Genomic DNA, 16,373 nt, shown 5'->3' with positions numbered 1-16,373 from the left:
TTTTTCTGCGGGTGAGCAACGGCAGCCACACACGCCAGCATTCACTCAACCCGGAAGAACATAAAGTAAAAAAAACTAAATCACAAATAATATAAAGTGCATTTCCCCCCATAATAGGTAATGCGATGCCAACCTGCCTTTCATGGCAGCACTGTGGTGGTTCACAAGAATCTGAAACGGAAGCACAGTGTGTTTGATGCGCCATTCAATTTCTGCAAGGGACAGTCGTGCCTGCTATCGAGCCGTTGTTAGCACATAGGTTGCTTTATTTTATGAAGTATTGTATTTTCCGATGTATAAGGCGCACCCAAAAGCCTTCCTTTTCTTCAAAAGATAACCCTGCACCTTATACACAGGTGGCACTTATATGTAAATGACCAGTATGTTTTTTTTTGTGTGTGTGTTTTGTTTTTTACCATATGCAACCTGTGGCGGGCCGTGGATTTCATCGCGAGGCCTTCAGTAGTGCTACGTCTGAATCAATCCAGACGGAAAAAAATGTGGTGTCATTTACTACAAAGTCCAGTAGAGGATACCATTAGCCAGGAAATTACTGACCGACCTTTCTTACTGATGTCAATTTTTATCTTGAAAAATGCAGCTTGAAAATGGCTTTGGCTAGTGCCTAGCCAATCATACTTTGCGAAAACTCTGACATTGACCGGCACCTTCGAGAGGGCGTTGGTACCCCTTTTGGGTTGCCGACTCGAAATCTGATTGGTTAGAGCAACAGTTTAATCGACACATTTGATACGACAGGGCCCGCAGAACTTATTGTAACAAATGGCTGAAATGTGATTGGTTATGCTTAATTATGAAAACACACAACTGGAAACAGCGTAACAGGGGAACAGTAATGACAGGAAGCTGAAAGTCAAATTGAAATTATTTCGTAAGAATTCATGGTAAAAATATAATTAACATCCGTCTGTGATTCAGTTTTAGGCAGAGAAGGTTTTGCAGGCCTTGACAGTCCGCCACTGTGTGCAACATATCAGGAATGCTGGCACAATACAATACATATTGTTTGTACAGTATATTGCGCTTTAAAAACAGCTAAAGCTGTAGCAAAGCGCTTAACATGGACAACTATCATGTACAGAAAGTAAGGCAATCCCAAAGATAGTAGAAAGCACCAGGGAGTAAAACTCAGATCAAGTCTGTATCATGCTGTGTCAAATGCCAAAGAGTACAAGTACAATCTGCAAAGGTCAATCAAAGTTCAACATAATTTGTATTTTTTTGTTGTTTGTTTGTTTTTTTGTTTGTTTTGCTTATAGCTTGAAGAATTCAAGCTAATGATAATTCCTGTAAGAGCAGCTTCTTGCTGGTACGACATGCTGCGCTTTACATATGATCCAGTTAGTCAACTGATTGCAACTACTATCAGTGGCTAGCCGACGAGCAAAATAATCCTTTGCGGCAGACCCAGTTCCATCCAGCATGTGGTTTGTCTGCATATGTGTGGGTGCAATGAGAATCTAGGATCCATGAGTGTGTGGGCGACAAACTGAGCGTGAATGAGAGTGAATTCAAATTGCTGCACTGTACTTGTGTGTCATCCTTGCGGTGCTTTACATGAATACAGTATGTCCTTGTATGTCCAATGTGCTCTTGTACCCCCACCTCTCTCTCTCCCTCTCTCTCTCTCCATCCAGCTGTCCTTGGACCTTTACTACACAGAGGATGAAATCTATGAGCTCTCTTATGCCCGGGAACCCAAGAACTGTAAAGCCCCTGTGAGTGATCAAGCCACTTAACAACCACGGGTCATAGCTGCATATATCCATGGAAACTAATACAAGAAAAAAGTGTTGTTGTTTTTTTCAAAATATTACACAATACAATAGGAATCTGTTTATTTTGTATGTATTTAACAGTTGTATAAATTTGTAATATATAAAAATGAGAGATGTTTCAAACAATTTTGTTTTCTATTTCCCATGAAAAAAGTATCTTGGATATGCAACCCCTCCGACATATAAATGACTTTCCTCAAATACAGTAGATGCATTTTTCCCGCTTTGGATAATTTTAAAAACTATAAGGTTCTGGTAGGTGCATTCTAATACTACATACATTTGAACAAAAAAATCCCTTTGTCATATTCATATCACAACTGGAACTGTTTGCAGTTGAGTAAATGAACACCGGAATACAGCGTTGAATAGATATGCTTATTCACTTCTTGAGACTTACTTTGAAAATATTCATTTTCCATCAGCCAGCAACCCCATCTCGACCTCCAGTGGTTGTCGACTGGGTATCGGGAGTGGCTGCCAAACCGGATCCCCGAACCATTAGCAAACATGTGCAGAGAATGGTGGACGTAAGTCTTTGCTCTAACAACTTTTTTGTTTTTTTCTTTTGGGAGGTGTTGGTTACCGCAATTGGCTGCGACACACGATTCAACACCGCGTTATTTATGTAGTATTCCTTCTAATTTCGCCATCAACACGGTGTTTTCAGATGAAAAAAAGTACCCAAAATGCATTGTGTGTTGCTTTCTCGGTCAGAGGCGTTCCCTCCGTGATTTTACTTAGGGCGTGGTCATCAACTCAAAAACAAGACTTCATGAATACTAACTATTCAAGGCTCTCATCATAGCCTCATGCCTACGCATACCTGTGTGTTGAACTTTATTGTTGAACACTCTTTAATTCAAGCTGATGACCATTTTGTGTTTGGGAGCCTTTTCCTGAGCGAGTTGCTTGTTCTGTAGCCACAAGGGGACATAAGTCTTCTTGTGCCGGTCCCAAGCCCGAATAAATACAGAGGGTTGTGTCAGGAAGGGCATCCGACGTAAAAGCTGGGCCAAAACAAACATGTGTATCATACCTCTGAAGATGGAGGTTACTGATTCGCTGTGGCGACCCCTTGAAGGGAAAGGCCGAAAGGAAAAGAAGAAGAAGAAGAAGCTTTCTAATCTTTGCTTACGTTTTGGACTTCCCGATACGTCATATCCTGCCTTCCCTTACATGATGTCGCATCTACATTACGTCATCCTATCGCGTCACACCCTGTGCGTCATATATAAATGCTCTCGCAGTTCGTCTCTCTGTGTCTTCATGCTTCCTCTGAGCCGACACCGCGATATCTCCACTCGCTTCAAGATTAAACCAACTTTGTGTTCAACACCTGGCTTCCTGATGATTTAACCATCCTCTGCCATCAACGCCCGTAGAAGCAATGAATCAGGGACGAACGATCAAAATAAACCCATTAGAGGTAGGACAGAAAGCAGGGGAGTGCACCTCAAATGCCAAAAGGGGATTTTCCAGCAGTGCTATTGGGAGGTCTCATGGGACCATGCACTCCCCAAAAAGTAGTACTGTACAGGTATGACAAAAAAAGCTCTATTTGATATGGACAAAAAAACAGGCTTTTAGGATGTTTCATTTACATTTCATTTCTATTTGTACAATATCTGTAAAACAGAACAAACAACAGAAAATGAACGGCGAAAAAAACGAGAATATGTATTTAGTTTTATCGGCGAGCCATAGGTTCCCGACCCCTGCAATAAAATAACCACATCATGTACTGTTTCTTTCTGCAAAGGGTTCTGGCAAAAAAACAAGGGTGGCACAAAACTGCGGGCCACGGAACCAACATTAAGCGCTACAAATCATTTTGTATGTTTTTTTCTCCGAAATATATTCAACCTATTTAAAATGTTTATATTATTTCTCAACTTTTTTTTGTCCACCAGACCATTTGAAACCCACCAAAAACATGAGGTGCCCTCGTGTGTAGTAAAAGTTCGGTCACAGAGCTGAATATTTTCAGTTTTTTTTCTAAGATATTTCCATATTGGGGATTTTTCCCCCCTCCATTACGCCCATTTGCTGGGGGAAATATATAACATATTTATCAACATTTTTGAAGAATTGTATGCTTTCCTTCTTTTCCTCCACAGTCTGTGTTTACCAACTACGATCCCGATGAGAACGGCTTCATTTCTCAAGAGGACTTTGAGAAAATGGCTGCCAGCTTTCCCTTTTCTTTCTGTGTCATGGACAAAGACAAGTGAGTGCTCGGCGGGTCACACACTCATTTGCAACTGCAGGGGAGAGCAAAGTGGTATTTGTGATAAGTGCGGCGACAGGAAGCTTTAAGTAGCTGCACAACTAACCATAACCTCATTGCTCTTGAGTCTATTTTTTTGCACGCGGACCCACTTGCATGCAATGTTCGCCATCCAAATAAAATAATGCAAAAGTCCCTCGCAAAAAAAAAACTCTCAATGTAAATGTCAAGGGTTGTTTCATTTGTAATATTGTAATCTCATTTTTCATATGTTTGTGCAGAGAAGGACTTGTCAACAGAGATGAGACAAAAGCGTATTTTATGCGAGCCAGTGTCATCTGCTCCAAACTTGGGCTGGGCTTTCTTCATAACTTTCAGGAAACCACGTACATGAAGCCCACCTTTTGCGACAACTGCTCTGGATTTGTAAGTGATCAGATGAGTCAATGCACGTCATTAAAAAAAAACTAATTAACGTTGGCTTTTGACGTTCCTGTATCTTCTCCCTAGCTGTGGGGTGTCATCAAGCAAGGCTACAGATGCAAAGGTAACTCTTTGGATTTTAGTCATGGATTGTCTTGTGAATGTTAATTTAAATCAGACATTTCCACTGTGAGGTAGAGAGCTAACTGCTAACTCCCTGTGCTTCCTCATAGATTTCATTATTAATTCAGAAGGATTTCATTTTCACCTGAAACACCCTTTTATATAACTCATTCACTGACATCCCCGAATTTATTCGGGAATTACAAATTATACGTGGAGCCTCATTCCCGAATTTGTTCGGGTTTTCTTGTGGGGAGGGGTGGTGCAGATAAAGTGCTGGTCAGACCTCTGGCAATGTTTTTCCCTCCCATGAGGGGGCAGCATTTGCTTTTTGTACCGCCGCCCCCAATTGCACCTCATATTACTCCCGACCCATATGACTGAGGAATTAACTATTTTTTTCTGATGAGACAAGAGAGTCTCAAGTTTCTTACGCTGCATTGAAAGTTTATGTAGTCCCAAATCTCAATATTGCGTGGGTCCTGGAATTTGAGTGAAAATGATAAAAACCCTGGCACTGTAGTGGACACATTTTTGCACATTGGTTAATTGAAACCTGGTTGATTTGGTGGAAACCTCTTTATTTTGCAAAACATTAATATGGCAACCAAAAAGCTGCCGAATTGCCAAGAGTGCATTATGATTGTGTCAATTATGTTGTCTGCAATCGTGCATTTGTAGATAAGAGTACCCGGTGTGTTTATGTTTGGAGCCTGGGCTTTAGCCCAATGTAGTACAGCATCATACTGAGAGCTGGTTACCACATTGAGTTCTAAGTTTAGCCATTGGATTATTACAACTCTAATATCTTTTAAACCTCAATGACATTCAATATTTCAATTCTACGCTCTTGCTTTAAATCTCATTGACTCTTATACATTGTGTTGCTGGCGTGGAACCGTAGTGGAGTGGTTAGCACACTGACTTCCCGGGACAGAGGTCATAAGTTCATATTCCGCTACGGACTCCCTGGTTGGAGTTTGCATGTGCTCCCCGGGCCTGTGTGGGTTTTCTCAAACATGCATGACAGGATAATTGAACACTCTAAAATTGTCCCTAGGTGTGAGTGAGAGCGAATGGTTGTTTATCTGTGTGTGCCCTGCGAATGACTGGCAAAATGTTCAGGGTGTTCCCCGCCTCGTACCTGAGGACGGCTGGGATAGGCTCCAGCACCTTCCGCGTGCCTCGTGAGGATAAAGCAGTCCGCAAGATTAATGTTACTGGGTAAACCTAGATGGCTGCCAATCGATTGTTCTTCAAAGAATGAGCATTGCAGTGGCGGCAGAGACTCAAAGAGATGTTGAGTTCCTATTCTGACTTTGTGCTACTTTCCCTTACCTTCCTTTCAAATTGCTGCTGTGGACTGCACATTTCCCCATTGTGGGACGAATAAAGGTTTTCTGATTCTGATTCCCACAGATTGTGGGATGAACTGCCACAAGATGTGTAAGGACTGGGTGACCTTTGAGTGCAAGAAGAACACCAAAGTAAACAACAACAACGACATCATCGACAGTCCCACGTCCGACTCCACGCCAGTTACCATGGGAACCTCAGAGGGTGGGTCAGGGCATGGCAATGAAACCATCATTCAAACAATAGAGGGCTACATGAAGTTTCTATAAAATGGGCCATCTGGTGGCAGCACATAAAAATCAACCAGTTTTTTTTCAAACATTCTTCAATTATTGGCACAACCTCATTTACATAATGTCAGTTTTTTAAGTAAAAAAAAAACTTGAAAGGGTTTTGGATCTCTTGCCTGCTACAGGTGAGTGATTTCCTGCTATCTGTCTTTCTTTTATTTTCAGTCAGAAAGTGAGAGCAGGCTGACTCCCTGCGACAAGTAATCTGCATTTTTCAGCGGCAGTTTACTTTAAAGCAAAATGTCAAATTAAGTGATAGCTTAGGATAGGTTCCAGACACACACACACACACACACACACACACACACACACACACACACACACACACACACACACACACACACACACACACACACACACACACACACACACACTTTTGAACTCGACATTTTCCACTGTTTGGACAAAAAGAAATGAGTTACATGTCAAGGACACATCGCGAACACTTAGAACTTAAGAAATACATTTAATTTTGTCACATAATCAACATTATTCATTCCTTATTTGTAAAAGCATTTCTGAATTTTAAAGGTTAGATTTGATCATGATTTTTTTTCATTCACCCTGTAAGCCACAGGTGTCAAACTCAAGCTCACCACATCATTTTATTTGGCCAGCGAAAGCCTGCCAAGCGCCATGATACTTGCGAAAGTCCGAACCAAAATTTACATTTGTCGCATGTAAACCACAAAAACAGTCATTATCTTTTTACTTGAAATTTGAAAACAAGTTATTCATTAATTTGTTGTGCGCTCTATATGTAGCATGTGTAAGGGATTTCACTTCCCCAAATTCATAACGGACCTCGAGAGGAAACTATAACAATTTGTCCGGCGGCAAAAAAAACTAACTCATTCAGTGCCACTCCCGAATATATTCGGGAAGTGAAAATATGATGTGGAGCGCCATTCCCGAATTTGTTCGGGTTTTGGTTTTTCTTGCGGGGGTACCGATAAAGCGCTGGTCAGACCTGTGGCAATATTTTTTTCCCTCCCATGAGGGGGCATCATTTGTCTTTTGTACAGTCGCCCCCCTTTTGCCTCTCATATTACTCCTGACCCATATAACTTGTGGGGGGGGGAGTGCAGATAAAGTGCTGGTCAGACCTCTGGCAATGTTTTTCCCTCCCATGAGGGGGCAGCATTTGCCTTTTGTACAGCCGCCCCCAATTGCACCTCATATTACTCCAGACTCACATGACTTAGGAATGAACTCTGTTTTTCTGATGAAAGAAGAAAGTTGAAGTTTTCTTACACTGCATTAAATGTTAATGTAGTCCTAAAACTCAATATTCTGTGGGTCCTGTAATTTGAGTGAAAATGAAAAAAACCCTGGCACTGGAGTGGGCACATTTTTTCACGTCTGGCAGTGAATTAGTTAATTAGACAACTTTGCTGTAAACTGATGATAAGCGGTCCAGTGTTGTCCCTGTCCCTGAAAGAGTTAATATTTCTGTTCCGGACTCATGCTACTTCTGTAATTTCCAACCAGAAGATACACTGTACTTACTCATCAATAAACTGTACCTTTGCAGCAATTATACTAAGAAGCAGTTCCTGCCGTGTCAATGTGTCCTCTTCAGGTTCAGATGAGTGTCCTTTCCAGTACCCTTCTGATGACAGCAAAGACTGGAGTCCAGACTCTCCAGTCACCTCCCATTTCAGACTAAACCAGGTCCACAGTGCCACCCAGACCGAGGCTCCGCCGCTATCACACGATGCATCGCGCCCTCATCCCTCTCTGACGGCGTCCGCTCCCTCAGCGACCTGTCCCAACACGCTGGCCCAGAGGAAACAGCGCCATTGTGCCAAGTGGGAGAACAGAGTTTCTGTTGTACACAAGTCCCACGAGCCGGATGAAGACAACAAACCCAACATGGAAGCCCTTCAATCAGTGAGTGTCACACTTTACTTGATGGTATTTGAATGCTTCAACCTTCCTAACAATATTGTTATTGTTTTTAAATCAGGAGTGTGACAGGCTCCAAAAAGCCAACAAAACACTACACAGAAAGTTGAAAGACGCAGAGAAAGAAGTGGATATGTTAAAGACGCTGCTGAAGAGGCACGCGCTCCATCCTGTGGAGGAGACGGAATCCTATTAGACCCATCGAGTACATACAGTATCGTGCTTAAACAAGTAACATGGAATATAATTCACATGGCCAGTCAGGTTTTTGGGAAAAGCAACACGGGTATTGCTCTACTTTTTAGGTGAAATGTCACCACAGGATGCAGATTTTAACTCATTCACTGCCAAACGTGCAAAAATGTGTCTACTCCAGTGCCAGGGCTTTTGTCATTTTTACTCAAATTCCAGGACCCACAGAATATTGACTTTTAGGTCTACTTAAACATTCAATGCACCGTAAGAAACATTAGACCTGCTTTTTCCTTTAAACAAAATCCAAAGTTGTATGAGTCTGTAGAGCGTGAAATGAGGGTGGCTGTACAAAAAAAACAATGCAATATATATATATATATATATATATATATATATATTGGTTTATATTGCGCTTCCACAAGAGCTGAAGCTGGAAGGGAAAAAACATTGCCAGAGGTCTGACCAGTGCTTTATCGCAAGAATAACCAAAAGCCGAACAAATTCGGGAACGGCGCTCCACTTCATGATTTTCAATTCCCAAATAAATTCGGGAATGACAGTGAATGAGTTCATTGTGCACATGCAAGAAATAGATTCAAATAATTCAACCTTCAAGAATTAATTTTTGATAAGATATCAAGTTTATTGAAGCAGTGAAACCTCCATTGTTGAACACAAGCGGAAATTTGAGGCTGGCTGACTTCCAAGTTGTTGGATTTTTCCGGTGGGAATACTGTGATTAAAGGGTAATTGAAGTTCGCCCTCGTCAAGTTCTTAAGAAAGTGCAAAATCAATACAGTAGTTTGTTATTGTTGAAATTGAAATTGAAGCATGTACAACAAAGCACCCGTAACAATTTTACCCATCGGAGACAAGATGCTTGAAAACGAGAAGTGGCATTTTGCTTGAGATGGCTATTTTAAATGCTGCTGGAAATGGCATAAATAATCCCACGAGTTGTGTATTTCTCACACGTCTGTCAAAATGTTCTTTTCCAAAGAAAAGACAAATCCAAGCTGTGATGTGACGTTACATTGCAGCATGCACCTTACCCCCGAAATACTATGCAAGTCTGAATGAACCATTGTCATTAACTTAGGCAAATGCAACAGTAGACATTTTCATATGAATGAAAACCACACCAACATCGCCGATATAAAACAATTAAACGAAAAACATTTCATATGGTGCAAACTGAGCCTGCCTTATTGTACCATGTGAAGTCTAAAGCTCACTGTAATCTTAAAATGTCATATGCCATTCAACTTTGGAGGTTCCGCTGCAGATTTTTTTAAGGGAGTGGGGATATCATATCAAAAATATATACATTAAGGTCATACACCATAAATGGAGAAGAGAAAAACTGAGTCAAAAACTAGATATTTATCCTCCGGAATATGTACAGTACAGTTTGATAGTGTGAGGTATAGGTGTCAAACTGCTGTCTTAGATCTTTTTCTCATCGCAAAAGCCTGATTCAAATCATCAGTTCTGATGAACTGCTCTACCGGTGCCAGTGAACCATCCTGATTATTGTAATCAGGTGTGTGGGAGGAGAGAAACATCTAAAACATGCCGCATGGTTGCCCCAGAGAACCGGTGATTGACACCTGAGCTGTAAATTACATTGGGTAATAATTGCAGCACAATGTCCACAAATTACATACTCATTAGTGCATCTTTTTATTGTGTGAAACACGACATGGATCATAAATAAGTGAGACTTTTTTGTACTTTGGTACTTACTGTTTGTTAGATGTATTTTTTGCTTATCTGCGCATGGTATGTCGTTACTTTTGTCTGATATTTTTATGGTCAGTGTTGTAAATGAATGTTGTGATGTTTGTTTTTATTTACGGTGCCACAGCGATATATACGTTACCTATTTGCTCGTCTTTCGTATCAGTATTGTGAGATTTTTGTTTAAAAAAAAAGCAAGAATGCTGTGTGCATCCAGTATAAAAATTACTTGCGTTACTTCAATTTATCAGAAGGGGTCACTACAGCCTCACAACGTCACATGCTTTCTTTATCACATCAGCTCTGGTCTACTTTTGAACAAACCAGGGTCAATCGGACAACAATTTCGAAAGCAGTTACCAAAAACGCGCCAGGTCTCCTACTTATGGATATTTTGGTTTTTGGTATCGTGATAGAGTCAACGTCTATATTCCTTTTGTAGATATTTATTATATAGATTACTGAAAGTGCTAATTGAGTCATTGTGTATACTTGGGTGGGGGTTGGTTGAGAGGGGTTCATTTGTTAAAAGGCTTTTTTACACCTTGTTGACGAGAAATTAGTAAACGCCTGAAGGACACATGTGGACGAAATGACAAAGGATTTTGTAACCAGATTTACCATATTTTCCAGACTATAAAGCGCAGCAGGTTATAAGGTGAACCTTCAATTAACAATCCTGTATGTTTTTAAACGTTTCCATATAATAGATGCTTTGCATTATGAAACACACCTTCAATGAATGAGATATTTTAAAACGTTTTCTATATCCTCCATAAGGCACAGCTTTTTTAAAAAAATGTAATGCTTTTAGGTGCACCCTACACTGAAGGCAATACGGTGTTTCAATTGTGGAACAATTTGGAATAAGACAAAGTATTTTCTAGAGGAAATGTGCCTTGAAAGTCAATTAAAGTTTGATTTCAGCCATTATTATGTCTGATGTCATAAAATGTGATTTTTTTGTGACATTTTTGCAATGTCCCCAAAAGGAAAAGTGTGAAAAGTCAAAAGACTTGACGCAAGAACCATTCATTCGCTGGACGTGTCAGTGTGGACATCTTCTCTGCTGGGAGTCTATACCGTAGAATCAGAAGGTTTGTTACTACTCACTTTTAGGGAAATACAGTGTCAGTAAATAGAGCAAAAAGTTACAAAGTTGTCAGCATGAAGTTATGAAGCCAGACATGCTTTTGCTCAATCCTCTGTTTGCAAGATAATAAAAGCCAATTAACAATTCGAACAGTATTGACTTTTGAATGATGTCTGTCTGAATGAGTTGCTCCATCTTTTATGTTCCATTATTTTTAACCACCGGTCAAAGTCAATAACAGTGAATAACAGTCATTATTCTTGGCTTTTGGTTTTAAAACTAGTTGTTTGCCATTTTTTTGTGTTTTGTATGTAATATGTGGAGGTGATTAAACATTAATATGGAAATTCATAATGGCCCACGCAACTATAATGTGGCCCGCGACAAAAATGAGTTTGACACCCCTGCTTTAAGCGTTACATCATCAACACATTGATGGGCTTCTTGGTGACATGGCATTTCCCATAATGTATTAGCACAAAGATAGCAGACTTAAAATCAAACATGTATTGATGTTCTAAAACAGGGTCTGGCACTCCGGTTCTGGAGAGGCGCAGTCCTGCTTGTTTCAAAGGTTTCACTCTTCCAACACACCTGATTCAAATGAAGAGCTCGTGAGCAAGCACTGTAAAAGCCTGATAATCATCATGAGTGCAATTATTAAACTAAGAGTTGCATTGAACCAGTTGACGCCTCTTTTACAATTCCAAACACATATTTGTTGTGATAGAGATGAGCTGACTGCCATCATGTTTGTTTTATCAGATTTTTTTGCACATGTAAAAGCAAGACAACAACAAAAAGATAGCCAAACAAATGCTCATAGCTTAAAATTAATTAACCATGTCACTTGTTACCCAAAAAATGGCCAACTGAATGCTCATATCTTAAAATTCTTAAGACTCGCGCTGAATATTCAGGAAGTCTTGTTTTTGAGTTGATGCCTGACATGACGTCACGTCTGGAACGCCCCTGACCGAGTATTCAACACACAATGCATTTTGGGTACTTTGTTTGGTCTGAAAACTTCGTATTCATCCGTGTTGATGGCGAAATTAGAAGGAAAACACATAACGCAATGGTGAATCATTGTGTGTTGCACCAAGACTTCTATTTCATTCTAGTTGACACAAATTCCCAGCACACAAATCAGCCAATTTCCAACGGATCTTGGGCGCCTTCTTCTGCATTTTCTGGGACGTTACATTGGAGTCCTGATGGCTCGAATTGATACGCGAGTACTGGTCTTCTTTCATTGATTGCAAACAGTTATGCTTTCCTCTTCAGAACTATTTGAATCATATTAATAACTGGATGAGGAACAAGAAAGCATCTTCTCCGAATCTGTAGTCATTGTTATGAGTCTAGAGCAAGGCAAAGACGTCCTGGCGTGACATCACGAACAAGGCGGCGGGACCTTCTGAAACTCGCAATTTCCGGGGTCATTTTGAAGTAGTTTTGGGACACTTTAACTCATTTTTATTGGTGTTTTGCATTTGACTAAAAATATCAGCCTGTGTGTTTTGGGTATGGTGTTGGTTGTCCTTGAAGGCGCCTCTGTACAAATTATCTGTATAAATTATTTCTTGAGTTTCCACTGTATTTGTGAAATCATGCTCATGGAAGATACTCATAAGTTAACTTTATCTAATGAATGTGTTCTTAAGCTAATGAGATAAAACTGTCACTGTTTCCCACTGGCACACAAAGCACCATATCAACCAAGTGCCTTTAACACACATTTGGACACACACAAAAAAACAACAGCAGTGCCTGTGGGTGTTTCCAAGCTGCTCTAATTCTCTTGATTATGAAACTGAGTTCATTATCTTCCGCATGGTGGCCAAGGAGCCACGTGGGCCCAGCAGAGGAAGCCTGCAGTGATAATCAAAAGGAGAACAACTTGAAATGAGCACAATTGCATGAAGACTTGGAAATACAGTATATTAATTAACATTATGAGCGGTAGTATGAAGAGAGGGTGGCACTGGTTACAAAGTCGGCTTTACAGCGCAGAGGTTCAAGGTTCGATTCCACCCATGGCCTTCTTTTGTTTGGGTGTGCATGTTCTCGCCATTCCCGTATGGGTTTTCTCACAGTACTGTGGCCTACTCACACATCCTCAATACATTGATGGCAGGTTAATGGAACACTCTCTAATTTGTCTCCAGGAGAGAGAGACAGAGCGAGAGAGAGAGAGAGAGAGAGAGAGAGAGAGAGAGAGAGAGAGAGAGAGAGAGAGAGAGAGAGAGAGAGAGAGAGAGAGAGAGAAATTCATTTCTGTCTCTTTGGCATGATGACAATAATGCAGTGTTTATATAAATTGCATTTTGTCGCTATAATATGCACAGTACTGCACAAAGCTCATTGGCAGGCACACGCTTTGTTTTAATAACCTTTTCCGTGGCAATCATTTTAACAATGGGCAAGTAATAGGCAGATCGAAGGATTATAGAAACAATTATATTGTCAGCCGCTGTTCAACATCTTCCACAAAAATAGCATTTTATGGAATGGGTGCTTTGAATTAATCAAAATGGTTATTAGCAAATGTAATGGTGGTGAAGACATTTTTTCCATCACTAGTTCTCTTGCCAACTGAGAGGTTTTAGCATGTAATTTATAAAAATTAAAGCTTGCTAACACCTTCCTACAAGCAAGAGTAGTACCTGTATTTTGACTGCCAGTGAGAATCAAACTCACAACTCCTGGTGTTGTCTTGAACTCAGAAAGAACTTTCCCTGAAAGCAGTGCTTCTTAAACTCGGTTAGATCTCACTCTAATATGCAGTTAGTGGGCATGCACTGTGTTGGTTTTGTTATGTGAACAAAGGGATATTAATACACAATTCATTTCATACACCATCAGATTTTATTTTTTATTAAAGAAGGGTTTGGTGAATGCGCATACGGAGTTCGGTGCCTCCAACAAGATTAAGAACCACTGCCCTAAAGGGAGGATGAGCTGTTTTCCTGCAGGTTTTAGATCACAGGTGTCAAACTCTGGTCCTCAAGGGACACCGTCTTACATGTTTTCCACGATATTTTCATTGAAGGAATCCTTATTTGATGTTTTTTGGGAGGTGTCCCTGAACGCCTCTCAAGTCGAAATGATTGGTCGCCCTGTCTCGTGGATGCAATGGAGTTTGCGTTTTATCAATACATATCAAAACAATTTATAAAACATGCCATTAATTGAGTGTGTACCTCATACTTCAGTGCCCCTTTCGGTGTGGAAAACACAGCATAGCCCGTTTTTCTCAAGGCCCCTGTGAGAATTGAACTCACGACCCCTGGTTTCCTAGACCAGTGCTCTAACCACTGAGCTATGAGGCCTATTTACTGACCTTCTAGTTAAGAAAGGTGGAAGTCAACAGATGATCACATTTTGCTCCACAAAAACATTTGATTGGTGTTTTTGAAGTATTCATGGCACTGTGAAAATCTGAAATCAAGGCATCACTGTCTATGAACATGTGATAGGTTGAAGAAGGATGTTGAGGTTCAATTGGTATTTTGTGTCAGTGAATGCATTAAAAACCAAAGGTGTTGGTGCCAAGAGACTGTGACAGTTTAGATACATTGTATTGATCCAACATTTTTTCACTCATGTAACATTCTTAAAATAAGCCCGTTGTCCTCCGTTTGTGATTACGTCACTGTGATAAATTACTTTGTTGCTATTGTTTGTGCATCTCTGTCCAGCCCACTGACTGTCAAAAGCCAGTAAGCGTGCATGTCTGTGAAAACAATGTACCTATGGGTGGCCTTTTCAGCTAAAATTCCCAAATTGTTGCAAGGCCTAATATCTCTGTGGCAAGAACAATTGTCTTGTTAATCAGGGGTTATGAGAGAAAGCCTGATGCCAAGTGACTTTCTTATTATGGAGTGTGCTTGTCTGCACAGCAACTTGGAAGACAGAAATATTAGCAAATGTGTTTTGTCTACTGCAAGTAAAGGTCCTTTGAGGAAAATTAGGAATGATGAAAAAATGATCTATGGTGGTTTGTGGAGTAATAGGTGCGTGCATATTTAATGTTTGACTTGTAGATTGATGCTAATATTTTTGCTAGCAGGATACATTCGGCTGCAGGGCTGTGCAGAAAAAAAGCACTCGGCACCATACATGATGTATTTTTAGCAGTGTGCCTACCAAGATGCGGCATGATACCAAAAATTCAAATCAAATCGATTTCAAAGTGCAAAAATTGCTCATTGCTGCCAAGAAAATCGAAGGTGGATACAGTGTCTTAAAACAAGTAGGTTTTACAGTAGAGCAAAGTACGGACAATAAATAAAACATTAGAAAAAAAAGAGCACTCTGCTAAGATAAGATGCTGCATGCAAATATCCAGAACCTGCACACACATCTCAAGATAAAAGACTAGCGTGAAGATATGTCATGAAGGAACAGCATAGATTGGCTGATGGGGCAAAGTCAGATGGGAGCTGCGGCCCAAATGACAATCGCGCAGGAAGAGGGAATAAATTCAAGACTGTATATCGAGATGGGGGACTCGACTTCAACAAACTGCAAGAAAAATACTGCGGTACACTTTTACCAAAGGTCTGGGCAAACTTTTGTGCTCGAGGGCCACATTAGATTTTTCACAAAGAAATAGATTGGCCAAGTTATTTGTACTTGTGGTGTAAAAACTAAAAAGAACAATAAATGAGAAAAGCAACACATTGAAGAAATATAGACATGATGGCTATACAGTATTTTCTGGTGTATAAGGCACATCTAAAAGCCTTGGTTTTCTTCAAAAGATGACCCTGCGCTTTATACGCTGGTGCATCTTTTCTGTGAAGTAATATTTAGCCACTGACTCCATTTCCCCCCTGTTGCGCCGGTGCACCTTATATGTGGGAAAGCTTTGAAAATACACCATTCATTGGGTGTGTGACTTCTACTCCCGTGCACGTTATACACAGGAAGATACAGTAATTAAAATGCCATGTATTCATTAGAATTTATTTTAATAGAATTACTTTGACATATATACATTTAATAACATATACGTCTGTGTAAGCTCTCAGTCGTACAGGAGTGGTCCATCGATGAAAAGGTTTCTTCAGCCGCAGTGACGTGCGGTGAGGTTCATGGCTGGTGAGGCACTAACATCATCACAGTCATATTAACAAGCATATGAACTCCACAGAGTAGTTTATTCGCCATTTGATTGGCAACAGTTAACATGTTTTGTTTAAAATGTC

At 40.3% G+C, this 16,373-nt stretch overlaps 1 protein-coding gene and 1 non-coding gene across 2 annotated transcripts in view; one reads left to right on the top strand and one right to left on the bottom strand.

Moving 5' to 3' along the window:
* The window catches only part of LOC148893731 (RAS guanyl-releasing protein 1-like), a 30,567-nt gene extending 19,570 nt beyond the window's left edge, over positions 1–10,997 (top strand). Inside the window, exons 10-17 of the mRNA XM_089004062.1 lie at positions 1,659–1,739; positions 2,225–2,329; positions 3,920–4,029; positions 4,311–4,455; positions 4,540–4,576; positions 5,995–6,135; positions 7,804–8,114; positions 8,191–10,997. Of these exons, the coding sequence (XP_088860188.1) occupies positions 1,659–1,739; positions 2,225–2,329; positions 3,920–4,029; positions 4,311–4,455; positions 4,540–4,576; positions 5,995–6,135; positions 7,804–8,114; positions 8,191–8,325 (1,065 nt within the window). The 3' untranslated portion in view covers positions 8,326–10,997. The remainder of the gene's footprint in view (positions 1–1,658; positions 1,740–2,224; positions 2,330–3,919; positions 4,030–4,310; positions 4,456–4,539; positions 4,577–5,994; positions 6,136–7,803; positions 8,115–8,190) is intronic.
* Positions 10,998–14,419: 3,422 nt separating this feature from the next.
* Positions 14,420–14,492, bottom strand: trnap-agg (transfer RNA proline (anticodon AGG)). The gene has a single exon. It is a non-coding gene; the product is annotated as a tRNA-Pro (tRNA).
* Positions 14,493–16,373: the final 1,881 nt, after the last annotated feature.

Source organism: Hippocampus bargibanti, linkage group LG09 (assembly GCF_051943395.1).
Source record: "Hippocampus bargibanti isolate YZ-2025 linkage group LG09, ASM5194339v1, whole genome shotgun sequence".
Lineage (NCBI taxonomy): Eukaryota > Metazoa > Chordata > Actinopteri > Syngnathiformes > Syngnathidae > Hippocampus > Hippocampus bargibanti.
The sequence above is the reverse complement of the archived record's forward strand: the minus strand, read 5'-3'. Positions and strand labels throughout refer to the sequence as shown.